The 24,726-nt window shown below is 46.8% G+C and overlaps 2 protein-coding genes across 5 annotated transcripts in view; one reads left to right on the top strand and one right to left on the bottom strand.

Annotated features, from left to right (window-relative positions):
- Window positions 1-24,726, bottom strand: part of LOC127032443 (zinc finger protein OZF-like) — a 605,001-nt gene that overhangs the window by 192,073 nt on the left and 388,202 nt on the right. The gene's annotated exons all lie outside the window — the stretch shown is intronic.
- Window positions 6,503-22,949, top strand: LOC127032456 (zinc finger protein RFP-like). Of its 3 annotated transcripts, none has more exons than XM_050919741.1 (8): window positions 6,504-7,005; window positions 9,896-9,991; window positions 11,318-11,548; window positions 11,830-11,852; window positions 12,588-12,703; window positions 14,637-14,696; window positions 20,271-20,452; window positions 20,872-21,574. In XM_050919741.1, exons 1-8 carry the CDS (start codon window positions 6,565-6,567, stop codon window positions 21,031-21,033), a joined length of 1,311 nt encoding a protein of 436 aa, XP_050775698.1. In that variant the 5' UTR covers window positions 6,504-6,564; the 3' UTR covers window positions 21,034-21,574. The 3 variants fall into 3 exon arrangements, with proteins under 3 accessions (XP_050775697.1, XP_050775698.1, XP_050775699.1); XM_050919742.1 differs by lacking the exon at window positions 20,872-21,574 and adding an exon at window positions 22,929-22,949 and having other exon boundaries at window positions 6,505-7,005; XM_050919740.1 differs by having other exon boundaries at window positions 6,503-7,005; window positions 20,271-20,963.

The following is a 24,726-nucleotide window of genomic DNA, read 5'->3' as shown; positions in this document are numbered from 1 at the left end:
GGCGAAATGTCTAGACCCATCCCTGGCAGAAAGGGATCTCGGGGTTATAGTGAACCACAAGCTAAATATGAGTCAACAGTGTGATGCTGTTGGAAAAAAGAAAATGTGATTCTGGGATGCATTAACAGGTGTGTTGTGAGCAAGACACGAGAAGTCATTCTTCTGCTCTACTCTGTGCTGGTTAGGCCTCAACTGGAGTATTGTGTCCAGTTCTGGGCACCACATTTCAAGAAAGATGTGGAGAAATTGGAGAGGGTCCAGAGAAGAGCAACAACAATGATTAAAGGTCTAGAGAACATGACCTATGAAGGAAGGCTGAAAGAATTGAGTTTGTTTAGTTTGGAAAGAGAAGACTGAGAAGGGACATGATAGCAGTTTTCAGGTATCTAAAAGAGTGTCATGAGGAGGAGGGAGAAAACTTGTTCACCTTAGCCTCTAAGGATAGAATAAGAAGCAATGGGCTTAAACTGCAGCAAGGGAGATTTAGGTTGGACATTAGGAAAAAGTTCCTAACTGTCAGAGTGGTTAAACACTGGAATAAATTGCCTAGTGAGGTTGTGGAATCTCCATCTCTGGAGATATTTAAGAGTAGGTTAGATAAATGTCTATCAGGAATGATCTAGACAGTATTTGGTCCTGCCCTGAGGGCAGGGAACTGGACTCGATGACCTCTCGAGGTCCCTTCCAGTCCTAGAATCTAATTGACTAATAGAACAACTTTGGCAATACATAAGATACAGAGTCATATGTCAAGTCTGTATAAATTGGAATTACATTTTGTATTGAAGGATAAGTGAACATTTGTATTGTGGAAAAGTTTCCCACTGGAGGTCCAGAGATGTGGAGGAAGGTAAGTGAATTATTTTCCAAAAATTTTAGGCTAATGCTTCTTCCAACTATTCATAACAAGTTTTATCAAAAGGTGAAAAGATTAATTAATAAGAAACTTGTTCCTGAATATGACATAAAAGAAAATGAGCAAATGCCTTTTGTGGATTAGAAAGGAGAAAAAAATTTCTCCTTTAGTTAAGAAATTCTTTCCTGAATTATTTTCTGAGTGCTGGCTGGTGAGTCTTGCCCACATGCTTAGGGTTTAGCTGATCGCCATATTTGGGGTCAGGAAGGAATTTTCCTCCAGGGCAGATTGACAGAAGCCCTGGAAGTTTTTCACCTTCCTCTGCAGCGTGGGGCATGGGTCTCTTGCTGATGGGTTCTCTGCAGCTTGAGGTCTTCAAACCACAATTTGAAGACTTCAATAACTCAGACATAGGTTAGGGGTTTCTTATAGAAGTGGATGGGTAGGATTCTGTGGCCTGTTTTGTGCAGGAGGTCAGACTAGATGATCATATTGGTCCCTTCTGACCCTAAAGTCAGAGTCTAAATCTGGGGGGGTGGAGGGGAGAGAAGGATAAGACATATTACAAGTGAAGGTAAATCTTCACCAATAAGTAGGGGAATCCCATATGAATCATGAAACACAAAAGCAAATGTCAAAGCTCAGTAAAAAAAGGTGACGCATTGACCATATAACCTAGGTTATGAAAATGAAGGAAAATATGAAGCTTGTATCCAAATTAAGTCTTTGGGTAGTATAAAATTCATTAATAAATATTTTAAAGTAAAGGTACAGGCTATAGTAGTGGGAAAGAACTATGATTCACAAGATCCTATGGAATGTCCAGTTCCACAAGATGGCCTTGCTAGTGGTCTCACTGCTACACCTATACCAGAGGAATTAAGTACAATTTATTCATATCCTTGTTGTGTTGAATGTAGCTACTTGGCAAATAAGTGAATTTAGTTACTATAGGAATACTAAGGTTGTGTCTTTTTCAGTACTCCTTGTAGATAAGATTACTGCTTATCAATGAGTACAGAATATTTCCAATTTAGATATCAAGATACAAACATTTATGTTTCTAGAAGAAAACAAGGAATTAATTCTTTTGGAGTTTTGAATAGTATCACAGGTTCATTTGGCACAGGAATGTCAATTTGGAATAAGGTTAATATTGAAAGAATCAAAAAGCATATCAATTATGTGATTCAGGAAGACATTAATAAATTAACCCCATGTTAAAGGGAATTTATTGTTTAGCAACTGAAAAATCATTTATTGTGTATAATATGCATGAAAACCAACTTGTTTAATGAAACTCAAAATAAGTTCAGGAGTACTTGTGGCACCTTCAAGACTAACAAATTTATCTGAGCATAAGCTTTCGTGGGCTACAGCCCACTTCTTTGGATGCATAGAATGGAACATATAGTGAGGAGCTATATACACACACACACACACACACACACACACACACAGAGAAAGCATCCAGGACACATCACACGATCCATTGTCTACAGCCAAGTTCTAAGATACTACTGCATTTGCTCCAATCCCTCAGACAGAGACAAGCACCTACAAGATCTCTATCAAGCATTCTTAAAACTACAATACCCACCTGCTGAAGTGAAAAAAACAGATTGAAAGAGCCAGATGAATATCTAGAAGTCACCTCCTACAAGACAGGCCCAACAAAGAAAATAACAGACCACCACTAGCTGTCACCTTCAGCCCTCAGCTAAAACCTCTCCAGCACATCAAAGATCTACAACCTATCCTGAAAGATGATCCCTCACCTCTTACAGATCTTGGGGGACAGACCTGTCCTCAATTACAGACAACCCCCCGACCTGAAGCAAATACTCACCAGCAACCACATACCAAAAACACTAACCCAGGAACCTACCCTTGCAACAAAGCCCGATGCCAACTGTCCACATATCTATTCAAAGTGACATCATCATAGGACCTAATCACATCAGCCATGCCATCAGGGGCTCATTCACCTGCACATGTGATATATGCCATCAAGTGCCAGCAATGCCCCTCTGCCATGTACATTGGCCAAACTGGACAGTCTCTATGCAAAATAAATGGACACAAATCTGACATCAGGAATCATAACATTCAAAAACCAGTAAGAGAACACTTCAACCTCTGGTCACTCAACAACAGACCTGAGGGTAGTAATTTTGCAACAGAAAATCTTCAAAAACAGACTCCAACGAGAAACTGCTGAACTCGAATTGATATGAAAATTAGATACAATCAACTTAGGCTTCAATAGAGACTGGGAATGGCTGAGCCATTACAAACATTGACTATCTCCCCCATGTAAGTATTCTCATACTTCTTACCAAACTGTCTGTACTGGGCTATCTTGATTATCACTTCAAAAGTTCTCATACTTACTTAATTGGCCTCTCAAGAGTTGGTAAGACAACTCCCACCTTTTCATGCTCTCTGTATGTGTGTATATAGATATATATCTCCTCACTATATGTTCCATTCTATGCATCCGAAAAAGTGGGCTGTAGCCCATGAAAGCTTTTGCTCAAATAAATTTGTTAGTCTAAGGTGCCACAAGTACCTGTTCTTTTTGCAGATAGAGACTAACACGGCTGCTACTCTGAAACCTGTCAAAATAAATTTAATCAATTGATGAAATAATCAAAAAAATCACTATTTTGGAAAAGAAATTTGTTCAGTATATGTAATAAACACTATATAATTCTTAAAACTGAAAGAAGTACCAGAATTAATCAGAGATCAGAATTGGTATTGCCTACATTGTATTCAAAACATGGAGGAGAAAGAATCAAATGGCAAACTAAATGTAAAAAAAAAAAAACCATTTGTTGCAGTTAGAAACTTGGGATCTGTAACACCACATCCAAGCCATGACACATGTTAAGAACATACTGTACCGTCTGCCATCCGCAAGGCAAGGCAAGGGGATTCTGCTGTGTAGTGCTGCAGTACTGCGTCTGCCAGCAGCACCCAGGAGACATACGATAACAGTGAAAAATAGAGGAGAAATGATTTTTTCCCCATTGCTTTCACCGGGGGGGCTGATATGTACACAGAACCACCCGCGACAATGTTTTTGACCCATCAGGCATTTGGAGCTCAACCCAAAATTCAGATGGTTGGCAGAGACTGCAGGAACTGTGGGATAGCTACAGTCAGTTGCTCTTCCCTCAGTGAGAGCAACTGCAGACAATTGTTTTGTGCCTTTTTTCCCGTGCAGACGCCATAGCACGGCAAGCATGGAGCTTGCTCTGATTGCTGCAGCAGTTATGAGCACTGTAAACAGCACGCACATTATCCTTCAGTATATACAGAACCAGAACCTGCAAAGGCAGGCAAGGAGGCAACGGCAGCAATGGCAGGGCAGTCACGAGAGTGATAAAGACATGGACTTCTCGGGAACACTGATTCTGGGCCTGGAAAACAAGCACAAACTGGTGGGACTGCATAGTGTTGCAGGTCTGGGATGATTCACAGTGGCTGTGAAACTCTCTCACGCGTAAGGGAACTTTCATGAAACTTTGTGACTTGCTTTCCCCTGCCCTGAAGCGCAAGAATACCAAGATGAGAGCAGCCCTCAGTTCACAAGCGAGTTGCAATAGCCCTCTGGAAGCTTGCAACACCAGACAGCTACTGGTCAGTCAGGAATCAATTTGGAGTGGGCAAATCTACTATGGGGGATGCTGTGATCCAAGTAGCCAAAGTGATCTTTGACCTGCTGCTATCAAGGGTCGTGACTCTGGGAAATGTGCAGGTCATAATGGGTGGCTTTGCTGCAGTAGGATTCCCTAACTGTGGTGGGGAGGTAGACTAAACACATACCCCTATCTTGGGACCGGAGCACCAAGGCAGCCAGTATATAAACCGAAAGGGGTACTTTTCAATGGTGCTGTAAGCACTGGTGGATCACAAGGGACGTTTCAACAACATCAGCGTGGGATGGCCGGGAAAAGTACATGATGCTCGCATCTTTAGGAACTCTGGTCTGTGTCAATGGCTGGAGCAAGGGACTTACTTTCGAGACCAGAAAATAAATGTTGGAGATGTTGAAATGCCTATAGTTATCCTTGGTGACCCAGCCTACCCCTTAATGCCATGTCTCATGAAGCCATACACAGGCAGCCGGGACAGTAGTCAGGAGCTGTTCAACTATAGGCTAAGCAAGTGCAGAATGGTGGTAGAATGTGCCTTTGGACATTTAAAAGTGAGCTGGCGCAGTTTACTGACAGCATGGGGACAAGCTGACCAGCCCTCTGTGGAAAAAGAAGTGGTTCAGGACTATTTAGAAGAGCTGGATGAGCACAAGTCCATGGGGTTGGATGTGCTGCATCCAAGGGTGCTAAAGGAGATGGCTCTGCAATCACATCTGCCATTGGCCATTATCTCTGAAAACTCATGGTGATCCAGGGAGGTGCCAGCTGACTGGGAAAAGGCTAATGTAGTGCCCATCTTTAAAAAGCAGAAGGAGTATATGTGGAACTATAGGCCAGTCAGCCTCACCTCAGCCCCTTGGAAAAATCATGGAGCAGGTCCTCAAGGAATCAATTCTGAAGCACTTAGAGGAGAGGACAGTGATCAGGAACAGTCAGCATGAATTCACCAAGGGCAAGTCATGCCTGACTAACCTAATTGTCTTCTATGAGGAGATAAGTGGGTCTGTGGATGAGGGGAAAGCAGTGGATGTATTATTCCTTGACTTTAGCAAAGCTTTTGATACAGTCTCCCACAGTATTTTTGCCAGCAAGTTAAAGAAGTATGGGCTGGATGAATGCACTATAAAGTAGATAGAAAGCTGGTAGATCATTGGGCTTCGTGGGTAGCGATCAATGGCTCCATGTCTAGTTGGCAGCCGGTATCAAGTGAAGTGCCCCAAGGGTTGGTCCTGGGGCTGGTTTTGTTCAATAACTTCATTAATGATCTGGAGGACGGTGTGGACTGCACCCTCAACAAGTTTGCAGATGACAGTAAACTGGGAGGAGTGGTAGATATGCTGGAGGGTAGGGATAGGATACAGGGAGACCTAGACAAATTAGAGGATTGGGCCAAAAGAAATCTGATGAGGTTCAACAAGGACAAGTGCAGAGTCCTGCATTTAGGATGTAAAAATCCTATGCACTGCTACAGACTAGGGACCAAAGCCCTGGCTGCGATGATTTAGATGGGGATTGGTCCTGCTTTGAGCAGGGTGTTGGACTAGATAACCTCCTGAGTTACCTTCCAACCCTGATATTCTATAGTTCTATGAGGTTGATGGGGAAAATTCTTCCCTCAACCTAGTAATGTCTACATGAGGACTTAGATTGGCTTAACTACACCATTTTCCACACCCCTGAGTGATGTAGTTATGACAACCTAATTTTCAAAAGTAGACCAGGCCTTAGTGTAAATGAAAATCAGGCCTGTGAAACACTGATTCCAGCTTTAGTATCACTCCTTAGATAAACAAACCCTTCTCCTGCAAGTTCAGCATCCCAGCTAGGCACTAATGCCCAAGTAAAACTCCAGAGACCCATCAGCAGAGGGGTTGGTTGCAGGATCAGAACCTTATTGGTACATTTTTCACAAAAGCCTCAAAGGCTGGAACGTCAATAACTGGCTTTCCAGCTCAGCAAACAGCATGAGTCAGTTCCAGGAAGGGAAACACCCAGTTGTTGCAGGGGAGGCATATTTCTGAGCTCATAAAAGTGAAACCAACCATGTTACACTGTCAAGAGAGAGCCATGGCTTCAGAGAACCTCATGGGAAGTCTCCAGTATGAAGCTACTTGTCCCATCTGTCTGGGGGATTTTAAAGACCCAGTGATTATAGACTGCGGACACAATTTTTGTCGAGCCTGCATTGTCCAGTGCTGGGAGGGATCCGGTACAGCTGCTTCCTGCCCCCAGTGCAGAGAAACTGTGCAACAGAGAAACCTCAGGCCGAACAGGCAGTTGGCAAATGTCCTAAAAATAGTCAAACAACTGAATTTACAGGTAATGAAGGATGCAGGAGGGGAGAGAATGTGTGTGGAACACCAGGAGCCTCTCAAACTGTTCTGTGAAGAGGATCAAACCCCCATCTGTTTGGTGTGTGACAGATCCCGGACACACAAAGCTCACACTGTGGTTCCCATAGAGGAGGCTGCCCAGGAGTACAAGGTAGGTGATCACTGTCCAGTCTAATTCATTCTAATAAAATTTTAATTACTGGTTAATTTCATCACAACTTGGAGGTCACATTTAATTTTTCTCTATCACAGCTATTGATGTAACTGCATCATTCAGCTCTGTAAAGCCTTCAGTGTATGAAAAATTATATGAAAAGAAATGTACAGGCAAAGTGGCAAAAGAGGCAAAAACAAAGGCATTAAAGATCACAGATCTCTGGGAAGCTTTGAAGCAATTTTGAAACCAGTTCCCACTGGTGAGATAAAGAATCTTACAGCCCAACTGAAACTGTTAAATGACCAGTGAGGTTTAAAATCACATGAGCTGCAAACTATGTGAGAGAGTTGCCTTCAGAGTGGAGAATGGGATGTTACAAGCTGTTGTTATTACTGATTTGTATCTGTGACTGTGGTTGTTGGAGGAACCTCACTGAGATTGCTTAATCAGGCCAAACTGCAAAGAATGGGGCAGATGATTCTCAAAACTAGTGGTTATTTCTAATAATTAGATTTACCAATCCAGCAACAAAACAGCTTCTACAATATCTTACTGGTTACCCAGAAGCCAAAAATACAGTTCCCTTAAAGCAATCCAGCCTTAGGCTCCCACCCAGACACTCAAGTCAAATATGATGAGGATCACTGAAGATTTTATTCATTGTGTAAGAAGCTTCTACCAGTCGCAAGGGATCAGACATCACCCACTAGGTCAATGAATATTTCAGATCTTACCCAAATACACGCTTATAGCCAATTCTTATTAACTAATCTAAGACTAATTGAAAAAGAAAAGAGACAAGAGTGTTGTGATTAAAGATCATTATACATACAGATGTTCCTAGGTCAGTTTCATAGTAGAAGTGGTGAGCTGTTGACTTATAAGAAGTTCTTTCAGAATCAGTCCCAAAGGTTTAGTTCAATGGGCAATTCCTGTGTAGAGCATTTAAATTCTTCCAGGGTAATCCAGGCTGTAGCTGTAGCTCAGTCTTGCAACTCAAAGCTTCCATGGTAAAGTCCAAGAAGACTTGAGATGAAAGGATTGGGGCCTTAGAGTTTTTTTATAGATCTCTGGCAGGCTACCATAGCCTCTTGATAGCAGTTAACCCAGCATGGATTCCTTGGGTGAAGAATAAGTGATGTGCATTGTCCTTTGACGTAAAACCTCCCTTTTCCTATGTATGCATGCACAGGTAATTAGTTGCATTGATTAGCATAAGGCTATTAACTATTCAAAGATAGTTTGCTACAAACTTTAAAGAGAAATAAAGACAATGATGTTATTACACCTAATTTTCATCTAAATGCATGGGTGGTGGGTATAATAGGCCAGGGGAGTCTAAGCCTTCCCAGACAGCTGCTGATCTGCTGCCTTTGGGAGCGCAGATGCTTGGGCCATGGTCCTGCCTGCACTTCACCCTGAGGTCCCATCCCTTTGATCTCTGACTCAATAGATCATAGTAACAGACAGGAAAAGAAGTTTCATATCCACCAGCTAATAAAATCATATTGTGAAGCTTCTAACAGATAAATGCAAGCACAGACAAATATAGTTAGTATTTACTTTTAATTCTCTAACAATACAGACTTGCATTTCAAACATTCTGGTCTATTAACATGACTTTGATAACTATCCACAAGAAATGGCCCTGATTACCATTTCTGTATCTCTTTAAAGGTTGAATCTGGGTCATTGAGCCTGCTGGTTGTTTAACCCTTGTAGGCTCAGTGTCACAGCATCACAATATTTATTACTGTTAATATTATTTGCATCACAGTATCCACTACAGATCTCAAAAGAGATCTGGCATCACAAAACAGTGCAGGTTTCCCTGAGGAGTTTTCAGACTAAATAGACAAGACAGGCAAAGGGTGGGAAGGGGAAACAGAAGCACAGAGATGAGCAGTGACTTGTCCAGGGTCACCAGCAGCAGACCCAGGAAGATACCCCACATCTCCTAAGTTCCAGACCAGTGCCCTAACCACTAAGCTGTAATTAAGAACAGCCAGAAAAGAACCCTTGAGAAAGGTCCCAAGTTCATCAGGATACTGAGGTTTCCCACTGGGATTCTGAATTCCTGTTCCCTGAGTGGTAAAACCCTGGTGCCAGCCTACACTAGTGGGGTTCACTGAGTTAAATACAGCATGGACCTTGAATCCATACACAAAAGAGCTCCAGATAGCATAGGTCCATGCCAAATACCATTGGGATTAGACTGAATTTCAGCAGAACTGATGACTGGGTGGTACTGACCTGTTTCATTGTGTTTGTGGGAAGACCAACCAAGGTGGTTCCATTAGTCCCACCATGAAGCCATTTGGAATCTCCCAAAATCCACTGCTTCTGGGCACTTTGCTTTGCAGGCTAGCTACCCAGAAGGCATTACAAATGAGAATGTTTAGGACCACACTTAGTCAAACCCCAACTATTCCTAACACAAATCAGCATGGCTAATGCAGTTTGTGCTAGTGCTTAGACCAGCTCTGTCCAGCCAGAGCCATCCCCAGAAGTTCAGGGCTGAAGTTCAATGGGAGTTGGGCTCCTTTGAGAATCCCAGCCCATATTTCTAGCCCTGATGCCTTCTGGGATTTTTACCACTTTGTAAATTAAACCATCTCAAAAATGGGTTTATTGATTCACCACCATGTGACTCCAGTTTCCTGCTTTAACTCAAGGGGAAGAGAGGACAAATAATTCCAAAGACTGAATATTAAACACTCCCAGTCTCAATTAGTTTCTTTTCCTTTGTGTTCCTACTGTCACATATCTAGTAGGGCCAACAATCACCTACAGCATCTCTGGTGGAAAAACAACTTGACCCACCCCTCTGCAAACACTCTCAGCTCTCAAAATATAAACAGCCATATCATTTCTGTTTCTTCAGGAAGAGATCCAGGCCCATTTGAAGACACTAAGGAAAGAGAGAGAAAAGCTCCTGGGATTTAAAGTGACTGGAGAGGAGAAATTCCAGGAGTATTTGGTAGGTGCCTGTAACCGGGCATGACTCACCCCCACGGCACCTCCTGCTGGTCATCCTCAGGAATTAGCTCTTCAACCCAGGAGCACCCTCTGCAGGCCAGTGATCTGCCCTGTTTCCTGCTACAGGCCCCACATCCCTCCCTGGACCCCAGTGCCCCCCTGGCATCAGCCCCTTTTCCTTAGGGGTTTCCCCTCCCTGGGAACCCCCCACACTCTATCCCCACTTTGCCTCAGTGTAGGCTACTGCCAGTCATTGTCTAGCCCCACACCCTGGGGCAGACTGCAGCAACAGCCACTCATCATAGGCAAAAGGGTTTGGACCTGCTGCCCTAGCCTACCCCTGGGCTGCGCTCTGCAACCTCCAGTACCTTTTAGCCTAATGCTAGGCCTCAGCCTGGGGCTTTCTAGGCTAGAGCTCCCCCACTCCTCAGCCCTGCTCCCCTCAGGTACTTTGTCTTTAGCAGCCAGGCCCATCTCCCTCTACAGCTAGAGAGAGACTGTCTGCCCTTGGCTTCCCTGGCCTTCTTATTAGGCCCTGTTGCTCAGTTTGGGTCGTGGCCCTCAGCTGCAGCCACTTCCCCAATCAACCCAGCCTAAAAGGGCTGCTTTCTCCAGCCCCAGCCCCTTTTCCGGGCTGTTTTTAACCCCTTCAGGGCAGGAGCAAAGATCCACTCTGCTACAGTGCCCATTGTTATTAACCTGCAGGGACTTGCAGTGGGAGCTCTGTTTGGAGACGGATTCCTTTGTGGCCTCGGGGCATGTGGGCTTCTTTCTGTTTCTTCATGATCACAGATTGCTGTGTTTGATTCATGTCTGTGCGCAGACATACATAGACAGGGCCTGAGAAACCCTCTCTCTTGAGCAGGGCAACATCATATTCTGCAAAATCTAAGTTCCCATCCCAATTAATGAGTTAATTTCTAGCCCTTGTTGCTTTCACAAAACTCCCTCCAACGTGAACTGATTATGTGTCATGCAGAGTTGTCTGCCCAGGTCTGCAGTCATTTCTCACATTGTTTAATTCTTTTTTCTCCCTAACATATCTGTCAATGGAGTGCCGAGTTCTGCCTTCTGCTGCTCTGGATCATGATAGGCACAGGCCTCTGATAACACAGTGTTCTGACAATGTCATGGAAACATCCCATTAAGAGATATCAGGGCCATATAGGAAGGTGTTAGAAAATAGTCTCCCTAGAAACCCCCGGGAACAGTCAAGTATCAGATGTCTTAGAGTTTGCAAAAAAAACACTCTCCTGCATGCTCAGCAATCTGTGAAAGTATCCTAGACTATGTCCCTTGCCTGCCCTTTCCTTTTCTTTTTAAACAGATACAGACGCAAACCGAGAGGCAAAAGCTTGTGTCTGAATTTCAGCAACTGCGGCAGTTCCTGGAGGAACAAGAGCGACTCCTGCTGGCCCAGCTGGAGAAGCTGGACAAGGAGATTGGGAAGATACAGAATGAAAATATCACTAAATTCTCTGAGCAGATTTCCCGTCTCAGTGAGCTGATAAGTGAACTGGAGAGGAAGTGTCAGAAGCCAGCAAGTGAATTCCTGCAGGTGAGACTGAGTTAGAAAAATCCCAGATCTGTGCAAAGGGACAGGACAGCTCCTGAATCATGGGCACAGGAGTCCAGCTGTCAGAGATCACAGTGTAACTCAGTGTGTGCATTCCTGAAATGTGAATTATTGTTGCTCTTTGAAGACTTACAGACTCATTTATGTTAGAGGTGACATAATAGAGGGCACTGCCTGTTTTCCCCATATCTGCAAAATCCCTTCTCTGGCTTCCCCAGAATGTGGTGGTACTGAGATTGTTTTTCTATCTCTCTCCCCTCTAGGATTTCAAAAGCACCTTGAGCAGGTATGTGGTTCTCAATCACTCCCCCTTGTGCTTTACGATGTTGGGAAAGGGCTCGGACACCACATCTCCCCAGGGCTCTACAGCAAAATGTGTGGTGCAGGGTCACATTTGGATACAAATCTCTCTGATGAATTTAATCCTGAGGTTCAAATCCTGTTATACAAGCCTCTAGAATGATCTATTCTGTGGGAAAAATGTATCTGAAATATTTTCTAGAGATGCTACATCATTGGGGGACAGGCTGCCTCAGGATTCTGGGGATGGAATATGGTTCTTTCACCCCTGGGCACTGGGTAAAATCATGCACTGGTTAGCAGTGATCAATAGTCTCTTTACCACCTGAGGACTCTTTGGAGACCTGTGTGGAATGAGCTGGTTTGGGAGGAACTGAGGTCTCAGTCTAGTTCCTGAAGAAAGATCCCAAAACACTATACATGCAAGAGAGATGGGAACATACCAGTATTAGTGCATGGAGACCAAGGAGAGAACTGGCCATCAAAACTTGATTCCTCTTTTATTCTCAGATCTGCTCTGTCCAGGCCACAGTTGAAGAATATGAATGGGGCCTTTGGGGGGAATGTTGTACTGCCATGGCCTGTTCTGCACCTGCTCTGAGGCTGGGGGAAGTGGGGGAATTTTAATTCCAGGCATCTTAGAGCAGCAACTTCCCATAGCAAGGAATTATACTGAGTTAGTAAATGAAATGTAATCATGTGAAATTCTTTCTCTCTGCAGGTGTGAGAAGGGGAAGTTCCAGCAGCCAGTGGAGATTTCTCCTGAGCTGGAAAAGAGACTAAATGATTTTGCCCAGAAAAATATTGCTGTAATGGAGACTCTGAGGAAATTCAAAGGTACCAAGAAGGGATCTAGGAGGAGAAATGAGAGTGTATCTCTGAGGCTGTGGGAGGAGATGGGCTCTGACCCTTTGGTCATAATTAGGTTATGTATCCATGTAAGAAAAAGTGGAAAGTAGACAAACTATTCAGATGTCATCGCAGAAGCCCAGGCATGAGGATTTCTCACATTGATTCACTCTATTAGCTTTGATACAATCATTAATGTAAAAATACAGCAAAATTTAGGATACCTCAGTTTCTCTCTCCCAACTACAGAACTTCAGGGCATTTGCTCCAGTGCTGTTTAGCATCCACAGCTGCAGCTGGAGTCAGTACAAAATGCAGGTGCCCAATGTCACTGAGAACCAGACTCCAAGTGGCTGAAGGTCGGCACCCAAAATTTAGACCCTAAATTAAAGGCATTTTTGAAATGTGGACCCAGTCTGTCATCGTGCTCTGGCAGGTCATGAGGGACAAAGGGGCTGTAGGGAAGGTGCACACCTTGGAGAATTCCTCCTGCACAGGAGCCTCTTGTGCCTACTCCACAGCAGCTGCAGGTATAATGTTGACAGACCCTGGTCGTCAGGATCAAACCTGAGATTTCTGAAGCTGAGTGTATGAGCCTCTATTGGATGAGCTAAAAGCCACATGTATGTAGCAGATTCACCAATCTCTAGATCAGTGGTGCCCAACGTGGTGCCCGCGGGTGCCATGGCACCCCCAGGGGCATCTTAATGTGTCTGTGTCCTGGCCCCCGGGAGAGCACCCTCCGAAATGCTGCCAAATTTCAGCGGGGACGCCTCTCGATGACGCCGCTTGCCGTCGACAAGTGATGTCATCGAGAGGCGTCGCTCCCGAATTATGGCGGGGACACCTCTCGATGACGTTGTTTGTTGACGGCAAGCTGCATCATCGAGAGGCGTCCCCGCCGAAATGTGGCCAAATTTTGGTGACATTTCGGCGGGTGCTCCACCGCTGCAGTGGTCCTTTGTCTGGCGCCTGCAAGACGAAAAGGTTGGGGACCACTGCTCTAGATGGTCTAGGTGCCACTAGAGGGAGACAGAGCACCACACCAAGCAGGTGTAGGTTACACAGGCAGGAGGAGTGTTCCTGGGAGAGCAAGGAAAGTGGAGTTGTAGAGGGTAGGGCAGAGGAGAGAGAGGTGGAGTAGGGATAGAGGGGTGTGGCCAGGGTAAATATGTGCCTCTGATATTCTGCTCCTGTCAAATCCATATAAGGGCCAGTGAAACAGGGGAGCAACTGTAGCTAGACCTCAGGATTTCTGTAGCCTATCCTAAGGTCTGCGCTAGCCCCTGAAGCCAAGAATAGGAGACCCACAAATTGCTTCCCTTCTGTCTCTTAACAGTGCAGGGTGAATCAGGCCCATTGAGCCAATCTTCTCCCTGCCTCAATTTCCACATCTGTAAATAATTTTGTTGTTTGTATTTCAGTCTATGAAGGACGAGAGCCCCACTTTGCTGAGCTCTGTACAGATACAGAGAAAACAGACACAAAAAGCTTACAATGCAGGATTAGGGCCTTGAAAAGTCTCAGCATTCCAGATCTCAAACAGATCAATTTTGTAAACATACATTCATGCTAAAACCTTTGGAAGATCTGTCTAATTTATGACAAAATGCAAAAAGAGAATGAGACACAACCCAACTGGGGTCTGAAGGATGAGGGAAAAGGAAATCTGTCTTCTACATCATATCTCCTTGGGTGGCTTTGAACTTAATTGGATGTTGGTTCTGTTGATTTGAGATGGCTGAATGAAAAAGAAAATAGAATGTTTCAGATTAGCTTTTTAAAGACAGATCTGGGGGTGTCTCTGTCTCAAACTGTTTCTCTTTGATAATTAAAACAGAGATATGACCGTTAAGAGTGGGGATGTCGCTATAACTATTACAGCATGAAATCTCATCTCTTTTATCCTTTCCCGCTCCAGATGTGCTGCCCTCTGAAGTAGAGACAAGAAGAGGGAAATCCCTGGGATCATACAGACTAGGTGAGATTTTGGAGATTACCATTCAATGAAGAGAAAAATCCTGTGAAAACATGAACTTGTAGCTAAACTTAACAAACTTTAATTTAAAAAGAAAAAATGTTATGAGAACAGTTTTATAAACAAATAGCTAAAGGCACAAACCAAACCAGCACTGACCATGACACACAACCATAAACATTAAAAACACAAACATGAAATACTGAGGAGATCCCAAGACGGAGTCAAACAAACAATCCTGACAGCAACATTAGCACTGCGTCTGTGCACCCATCGATGATCAGAAACACTCTCACTGGCCAATGAACGTGATTAATGTTCACCCTGGTATTTCCATACATGTCCATGTGCCTTTGAAATATTCAGATGAGGTGGTCAGTACTGGGTTTACCATGGCACCAAGGGTGCCATGGTGCCAGGCCCAGAGTCAGAAGGGGCCCCAGCCATCCTGATCCCCTGGCCAGCTGAGCTGGCCAGGAATACTGCCCCTGCCACACCCCCGCCCCACCTTTTCCCACCCCTGCCCACTCCAGCCCCACCCCTACTCCGCTCCTTCCCCCAGGGACTGCAGCAGGGGTCGGGCCCGCCCTGCACTCACTAGGTGGCGGGAAGTGGAGCGACCCAGCCCCAGCCCGTTCCGCACTGCCAATGAGTGCGGGGGAGCAGTTCCTCCCTCCCACAAAGTCCAGGAGCCAAGCGGAGCAGGTTCGGGCCAGGTCACTCTACTTCCCACCACCCCATGAGTGTGGGGTTGGACCCACCCTGCAATCACTGGGTGGCACGAAGTGGAACGACCCAGCCCCAGCCCACTCCACTGGCTCGTGCTGGGGTGCAGTTTCCACCTGGCCCCCAAGCCTGGGGACAGGATGGAGCAGTGGGGAAGGGGCATGGGATGGGGAAGAGAAGAGGATAGAGGAAGCGGGGGCAGGGTGAAAGAGGCAGTGGGGAAGGAAGGGGTGGGACGGGGAGGGGATGGAGCAGTGGGGAAGGGGCATGGGATGAGACACAGGAGGGGGTGGGGAAGTGGGGGCAGGGGGAAGAGGTAGGGGGAAGGAAGGGGGTGAGATGGGGAGGAGATGGAGCAGTGGGGAAGGGACATGAGATGGGGAAGAGAAGGGCATAGGGGAAGTGGGGGCCCAGCATGCAGATCCCCTTGGCAGTAGCTGGGGCTCCCATGTTAAGCAGGCCCATCGAACCCTCACCCTGACAAGACCCACCTCCTCTGCATCTGTACCACCCCGACGAGCCGTAACCACCTACACTTAGATCCCCACACAAATGAACCCCACCACCGCTGCACCCGGACCCTTCACCCCTGCTGAGCTCCAACCACTTTCACTTGGTCCCCCCTGCAGACTCCCATTGCCCCTGCACCTGGAATCACTGAGCTGTCCCACTGAGCTGCCTGCACCCAGACTGCCCCACACTGAACTCTCTTACTCCCATCTGGATGCCTCACATTGAGCCCCTCTGCACTTGGATCCTGCTGCCAGACTGAGTCTCCCTGCCCACATCTGGTGTGCCTGTGGCAAAAGGGGCAGGGCCCCAGGGTGTTTCTGTGGCAGGAATGGCCCTTGTGCTGTGTCAGGGTCGGGTTCAGCCTCACTGCCAAGTCCATGTCCCGGAGGGCGGGGGAGGCTGCAGGGTATTCTCCCGCCTCCATGCAGCCAGTGGCTTGTGCTTCCCACTGCCATGGTGGAGCTTCCACATTTATTTATCGTAAAAAAAAATGCAGAATTTTAAAATATTATGCAAAGAATTTGATGCACAATTCGATCAGGAATATGGGGTACTGTACAGCTGTGATGGTGGGACTGTGAAGGAGGTGCTGGACAGTAGGGAGCATTGTATAATTAGGAGCATTGCCAACGGATCAAGGGACGTGATCATTCCCCTCTATTCAGCATTGGTGAAGCCTCATCTGAAGTACTGTGTCTAGTTTTGGGCCCCACACTAAAAGAAGGATGTAGATGAATCGGAAAGAGTCCAGCAGAGGGCCAAAAAAATGATTAGGGGGCTGGAGCACATGACTTATGAGGAGAGACTGAGGGACCTGGGATTATTTAGTCGGCAGAAGAGAAGAATGAGGGGGGATTTGATAGCTGCTTTCAACTACCTGAAAGGGGGTTCCAAAGAGGATGGAGCTAGACTGTTCTCAGTGGTGCCAGATGACAGAACAAGGAGTAGTGGTCTCAAGTTGCAGTGGGGGAGGTTTAGGTTGGATATTAGGAAAAACTTTTTCACTAGGAGGGTGGTGAAGCACTGGAATGGGTTACCTGAGGAGGTGGTGGAATCTCTTTCCTTAGCGGTTTTTAAGGTCAGGCTTGACAAAGCCCTGGCTGGGATGATTTAGTGGGGATTGGTCCTACTTTGAGCAGGGAGTTGGACTAGATGATCTCCTGAGGTCCCTTCCAACCCTGATATTCTATTATTCTAGGGGATCTGTGGGTGAGGGATCTGGGTAGCAGGTATGGTGTGCAGGGTACTGTGCATTTGTGGTGGGAGGTCAGCAGGAGAAGTCTCTGGGCAAGGAGTGCTGGGCATAGCAGGTCTTGGGGCATTTGGCATAGGGATCTGTGGGGGAGGTCTCTGGGTGAGGGGGTGCTGGGCATAAGCTGGAGCGGCTCTAGGCTTTTTGCTGCCCCAAGCATGGCAGGCAGACTGCCTTTGGCGGCTTGCCTGTGGAGGGTCCACTAGTCCCACAGCTTCGGTGGACGTCCCGCAGGCATGCTTGTGGAGGGTCCGCTGAAGCTGCGAGACCAGCGGACCCTCCGCAGGCAAGCCACCGAAGGAGCAGCAGAGTACCCCCCGCAGCAGAGCACCAGCAGAGAACCCCCGCGACTTGCCGCCCCAAGCACGTGCTTGGCGTGCTGGGGCCTGGAGCCACCCCTGGGCATAAGGGCAGGGCACTGGGCAGGGGGGCACTGTGGAAGGGGCATGCTGGCAGCGCAGGGCTGGATGGGCCAGTGTGCATCTAGCAGCTGTGGGTTTGTAAACAGTGCCCTTGTGCTGGGCTGAGTGGGGCCACTCCCGCTGCGCTGCATTGCCCCCAGCCGGTCCCTCGCTCTGCGGACTGCTCCTCATCACACGCTCTATTTCCCCATTGGGAATCCACAAATACATTTGGCGCTGGACCCACAAAAGTTCATCCAGCCCTGGAGAGGGTTGCCACATTCCTCTGCATTCCCCATGTGAGGGGCTCTCTCCCATTGCTCTTCACCAGCATTCCACCTTTCTCTTCAGCTGGGCTGGGCTTAGATCTCCCATTTAAGCTGGTTCCTTCTTCCTGTGTTAGAGATATAGTCCCCCTCTGAGGCTGCCACCTCCTCCCTTCTCTCTGGTCTGGGGAAGGGGCTACTCCTCCCAATGCCACCTCCTGGTTACTCCTATCTGGTCTTCAGTGGTTCTTCCCCAATGCCCCACCCTCTTTTCTTCTCCCAGGCCAGGGAGAATGGGCTCAGTGTGCAGCTACCCCTGGGTTTATCTCTGTTGCCTCCCTCCTCCCACTCTCCTCCCTGCAACTTCAGGTTCAGACCTTCCTCTCTAACCCTCAGGGAAGCAGCCCCAGCAGGGAGATGCAACTGGGAAAGGAGGAGAGAGGCAGTTTCTGCAGCCCCACAGCAGCTCCCAGCAGCCAGTGAGAGGAACTGCCAGGGCGTCTTTGCTTGGGCTCAGGCACTCGGGGCAGAGAAGCAGCTCCCTGGGTTGGTGTTGTAAATCAGAGACCATGTGCTCTAATATCTGTGACCCTTTTCTCCTCCAGACTCTTTGCCACGTGAACTAGAGCATGGAAAGGAGAGATCTCTGGGATCACACACCAAGAGTGAGCCCTGGGGGAGATTTTTCTTCAATTAACAGAAAATTCCCCTGAAAACAACTCTCCCCAACACCAGTAACCAGACACATTCTCTCTGTGCAGCTCCAGAAACCCTTAATTGTGATCTGAGAATTTGTATTTGTATTGACAAGCCTTTCCAATATTCAATCCAGGCTAATCAGTGGAGAGATCTCTCTCCTCATGGCTGTCACATCCTCTCCCTTTCACCTAGGGGGAGACTCTGCCCCTGACTCTTCTCCAGCATCCTACCTTTCCTTTGGACAGGGGTGGGCTCTGGAGCTGCTTTGTGGGTTGGGGAGATGGTGTCTCTCTAGTGCTGCCACCTGCAGCCCTCCCTTCTCTCTGGTTTGGGGAAGGGGCTGCCCCACCCAATGTCACCTCCTGCTCACTGGCCTGGAGCATTGGCTCTTCCTCAGTGCTGCATCTTCATCTCTGCTCTGTGGCCTGGGAGTGGAGGATGTAATTTTGGGAGGGAGCTTCCCTTTGGGGTTCAAAGCTGGCACCTGCATCTTTGGACCCTTCTAATTCAAAGCTTTTTGTGCCTTCTTTGCTGTGTCTCTGCCACAGGGAATGAAGCAGCCCCAGCTACAGAACAGGGAGCTGCAGCCTCTATAGCAGGGTTCCCAAACTTTAACAACCCATAAACCCCTTTTACTGAAATATCAAGCCTCGTGAACCCCCTCCTAAAAATGAATATTTCCAGGGATTTTCTCTCTCACCTCAGCATAAATTATAAAAGCAATGATCTTAGAAATTAAAAATTGTTTGTATGACATGCTTATTACACACTATTTATCTATTATTATTTATCATTACAGTATTTTTATTACATTATGAAAATGGCAACACTCTTCCAAGATCTACTTTTGTAGCTTGTATCACTTTTGATTAAGCCTGTTATAAGACAAGGCTCTTATCAGAGGCGTCAGTAGAAAAAAGGGGTGCAGGGGCAAATCCTCCACGCACCCCAGGACCTGGAGGTCATTGCCAGAAAAGTGGGGGCCCACAGGGGCTGTCAGAAAAAAAGAGGAGGGACCCGCGTGCGGGGCACACCAAAGCGAGGGCAGCATGTGACCCTTGTCCACCCCCCATACTGGTGCTTCTGGCTCTTACGTTACATCAAGGAGTATCAGATGTGAAACAGCATGAAGGTATTTAAGAAGCCAACTCAAAGAGTTCCTCCTACACAAACCTTCAGGTCTTGAGCAGTCCAGGCAAACAATGCACATTACAACAAAGCTTAAATTTGTTCTTCATAATAATTTAAAAACAACACTGGCAGCCTATTTAATTTTAAAAACAGCAAAAAATATTCACCGCCCTTTCTATTTCACATAAGGAGTCTTGACGTTTAAATCTCAGTATGATAAATGTGCTTGCTGTGATCTGCTTAGCTCTTAGAAGTCCCCAATGCTCTGGGCTGCTGGCCCCATGCTGCCCTGGATCCCTGTGGACAGCTCTCTCTGCCATTAGGGAATTTTTTCCTGAGAACCCCCTGTAACATTTTGTGATCCACTACTCGCTGGCCAAATAAGAAGATGCAAAAGTGGCTCCCATTGCCAAGGCTGAGGAATTGCAGTGACATCTCTGCTCAGTCTCAGGTGCCTAGGGCAGAGGCAGCTCCCTGAGATCCAGGACTGTCCCAACCAGAACAGGGCTGCTGCGGAGTGTGAGAAAAGGTCCCAGCCTCCCCCCTGGCTGAGCTTTGCCCCTAATGCTCTGATTCTCTCTCTCCCCAGTGAATGTGACTCTGGATCCAGACACGGCTCATCCCCAGCTCATCCTGTCTGAGGATCGGAAAAGTGTGAGATGGGAAGACACACGACAGGATCTGCCCCACAATCCTGAGAGATTTGACACTGAGATTTGTGTGCTGGGGTGTGAGGGATTCACCTCAGGGAGACATTGCTGGGGGGTGGAGGTGGGTAACAGGGGATCCTGGGCTGTGGGTGTAGCCAGAGAGTCAGTGAAGAGGAAGGGAGGGATCAGCCCTAACTCTGAGCAGGGGATCTGGGCTGTGGAGCGGTGCTGGGATCAGTTCCAGGCTCTCACTTCCCCTCGCACCCCTCTGCCTATGTGCTGGGACCCCAGGAGGATCCGGGTTTGTCTAGACTGTGAACGGGGGCAGGTGACATTTTTCGATGCTGGTGACGAGAGCCCACTGTTCACTTTCCCACTGGCCTTGGTCCCTGGGGAGAAAATCCGACCCTGGTTCTGGGTGGGAGGATCCCAGCTCAGACTTAGTCCCTGAGGTCGGGGGGAGGGGAGGAGATATACCCAGGGGAATGTGAAATTTAGCCTCTGTAGCCTCACACTTCCTTTTTTCTATGACCCTGGCAGTGTCCTGGCTTCCTGCAGACTTTCTACCCATGGAGGCTCCGTGGGGTGTCTGACCCGTCAGACCATAGAGAGCAGGGGGTGATTGAGGTAGAGAAGCCAATGAATTTTTCAGCCTGTTTGTCACTGTCTTCTGTGGCGCAGGAGGTCAGACAGTGGCACTGAGGCATGATGGGAACAGCCCACTGAGAATAAAAAATGGGCTTCTCTAGGCTAAGTCATCCTAGTGGCTGTGATCATGGAGGACTCTCATCTACCTACCCCCAGCTCATCTCTTTGACCCTGGAGAACACCTGTCCCCAACCACCAATACCTCATCTGTATGACACTCCTGCCCCCTCCCTCCCAGCAGCCCGAGGAATGGGAAAGGGTAGAGATTGAAGGAACTCCTGGAGCAGCCGGAGGAGCAGGTGGACCCTGAGGTCCAGATGTGAACTGATGGAGGGTCAGGGACAGAAGTGCTCTGGGGTCTGGGGATGTAATTACCAGTTGGGCTGGGGGACAGGCAGATGTGGGGGGCGGCAGGGAAACCAAACTAATTAATTGGGATATGGGAGGTTTGGAGAGAAGCTAGAGGCTCTGTACCAGCAGGGAGCCTGGGAGATGGAGACCCAGAGACTGGCGAGTGTGACATCCAGGCCATCAGGGAAGGGATGCTATGTTGAAGAGGAGCTGCTGGGAGGTGGGGCGGGGGCGGAAGAATGTTGTGATGCTGTTGGTGTCACTCTGGCATAACCCTAGATAACTCGGAAAGGTGATAGACCACAAGTGTCAATGAAGCCCTCCTGTTGTAGGCCTCAATGAACCAGTGTTCCTCCATGTTAAACACTTTGTGTAACCTAGTGTAACTTAATGTACTAATAGCTGCAAAAATGTAGTGTTAGCAGTTAGTTTTGGTTGTAACAGCCTGTCCTCTGCTATAACACACTGAAGCTCGGCTAAAGCCCGCTCAAGGCCGTTTTAAGATACTGTGTACATGTCTCAGCAGCGGAGAGGGGGGAGGAAGGGGGAAGTCAAAAGATTGACTGAGAAAGGATACTGCAGCTGGATGGGAAAGTACAGGGGAGTGAAAGATCAGCTAGTCAGCATCAGAAGAGGAATACAAGAAGAAGGGTATAAATATTCCTGCCCTGCCTGTGTGCTGTGTGCAGGATCTGAGATTGTTATTTCTCCCTGGCACCTTATTTGAGCTCAAATAAATTTGGTTGTTTGCTTCTCCACCCTAGTGTGTTTATTGGCGCTTAAGCACTCTAGGCAACGAACCACTGTTGCTTGCCTCTGGCACTGCTGTGTCTGCAACAATGCTTTATGATATTATTGATACCAGAGTTATAAATGTAAAATGAATCTTACCAGATATGCCATATCAATGAAAATGTTATCATTTGCCAAGTGTGATAATCTTGTTTATATGTTTGTATCATCAATGTCCTGTGAATTACAAATATGTGCTATATCTGTATTTCAAACTTGTGCTGTGTTTCTGGGTGACACCCCTAGACAGATTTGAATCAGCATTATCTAGCCTGTTCAAAGGCCCATCAAGAACAGTCAGTTGTACAAGGGCACACTGCTGACTCATATCTAGCTTCTCATCCACTGTAATCCCAAGGTCCTTTTCTGCAAAAGTGCTGCTTAGCCAGTCGGTCCCCAGCCTGTAGGGTGCATGGGATTATTCCTTCCTAAGTACAGGACTCTATACTTGTCCTTGTTGAACCTCATCAGTTTTCTTTTAGCCCAATCTTCCAGTTTATCTCTGGACCCTATCCCTACCCTCCAACATATCTACATCTCCCCCCAGCTTAGTTTCATCTGCGAACTTGCTGAGTGTGCAATCCATCACATCATTCAGATAATTAATAAAGATGTTGAACAAAGCTGGCCCGGGGACTGAATGACCCATCCAAGCTGTGGACATGTTACAGAGGGACTTTAATAGCCAGCAAACTCACTACTAAGAATCTGATTTATGGACTCTGAAGTCTAACGTATGTAGCTGACTTCTTTAATAACATTTTTCTTTTCTTTTCTTTTCTTTTCTTCCGTAATAAAATCTTCAGTTTTAGATACTAAAGGTTGGTTGGCTGCATGGTATTTTGGGGAGAGAAGAAAGGAGAGGAAAAAAACCCAGGCAATAATGAAGTAAAACAAAAGTAAACAGAGAAGCCTGGGAAAAGGAGTATGGTGGTGGGAAACTGATAAGAAGAGTGAAAACAAAGGAATCCTGAGAAGGGAAAAACTAAGGGGGAAATACAAGGGGAAGGGATAAACTCAGGGAAGAGACCTGGGAACACAAGTTGGAATGATCTGTGATAGGGAATAAAGGAAAGTTAGGGGGAGACAGAAAAATAAATGGATGAAAAATGAGGGCAAGAGACAATGATGTGCAAAACTGGATGAAATGAAGTAAAGGAATCTCAGTCCCACCTGACATTCACACACATGGGAATCCTGTAAAGGATTTTGCTAATATGGTGGAAAAAGCCTCACTGAATTGGGTATTTCCATCTCCAATATCTGTCTGTAACCCTTCAAAGATCAATAGCCATTCACATTTCAGGCATGCCTACACTGAGTTACACTGCGATATCTGACTGCTGGACTCCAGTGTCCACAATTTAGAAGCTGTCCTCTCCCTGTTTTGAGATCTGGGATGTTTCTAACACAGTCTCATCTGCAGAAATTTACTCAGTGGCTTCTGATACTTCCCCTCTAGCTCCCTGATCAGCTCCCTGAGACAGGAAATCTCTTCAGAGAGTTTAGTGATTTATTTTCATTCTGGATCTTCAGAATCTGCTTGTCTATCTTGGCCAGCAGGAGTTGTTCTCAAGAAGCAATATTCTGCTTCTTGGTTTGTGTCTGTTTCAGTAAAAAGAAAAAAAACAGGGACAGGGCTGGCCAGGGACATGGAGGGAGCTGGAGTCCTTTCATGGATTGCTGAGTGTGTAGGAGCAGAATTTCTTTGCATACTCTAACATTTTGGAAATTTGACTATACCCTGTGGATTCTCTCACACCTTTCTATTTGGCCTCAAGCACTTTTCAGTCTAATTAGCTAAAACTTGGAAACAAAAAGACATTTCAAACTTGAAAGCTGACATACTTGGGTTCAACAGTCCCTGATCCCAAGGTCCCAGTTCAGCAGGGTATTTAAGCAAGTGCTAAACTTTAACGACATATAAGGGTGGCACCTCATCTGAGCACATCTGCTGGATCAGCCCCCAAAGTCAGGTTAGGCAGGGGTGCACCTAGTTTATGAACCCTGCTGGGGATTGGGCATGTACTCAGTGCCAACCTGCTTGGGCAATGTCAGAACTCAGGTGGCTGAGTGCAGGCCCAGCTGTCAAAGTGTAGGCACCTTGGGCACTTTAATGGTAGAGACCTAGGTGCTTAGGGAATATATGTGCCTGAGGGGTTAGGCAGGAGCTGAGTAGGGGTCTCGTGAATGCCTGTCTCACCTAAATGTTGGATGTGTTTGGCTATTTCCCCCTTGTGAATGTCACCCAAATAATTTAGAATCACTTTCAGTTTTGTGTGAACCTCACATATCTAAAGAATTTCAATATAACAAAGCCATTGTCAAACAGGCTTCAATCCAGCAACTCTCCCACAGGAGAAGGGAGTGCAGGAAGGGGTCCACCCTGTAAAGTTCCCTTATCTCAGCTTAAACAGGCATTATACCAATACTTTTGAAAACTCAATCTGTTTTCAAAGCAGCTGTTTCATGGTAGCAAGCACAGGGAGCTAGGAGGAGAAGTGGAGCCGCAGCGCGCTCAGGGGAGGAGGAGGAGAAGGAGGCGGAGGTGAGCTGGGGCAGGACAAGGAGCTGCTGGTGGGTGCAGAGCACCCACCAATTTTT

Source organism: Gopherus flavomarginatus, chromosome 12, assembly GCF_025201925.1.
Source record: "Gopherus flavomarginatus isolate rGopFla2 chromosome 12, rGopFla2.mat.asm, whole genome shotgun sequence".
NCBI lineage: Eukaryota > Metazoa > Chordata > Testudines > Testudinidae > Gopherus > Gopherus flavomarginatus.
The sequence above is the reverse complement of the archived record's forward strand: the minus strand, read 5'-3'. Positions and strand labels throughout refer to the sequence as shown.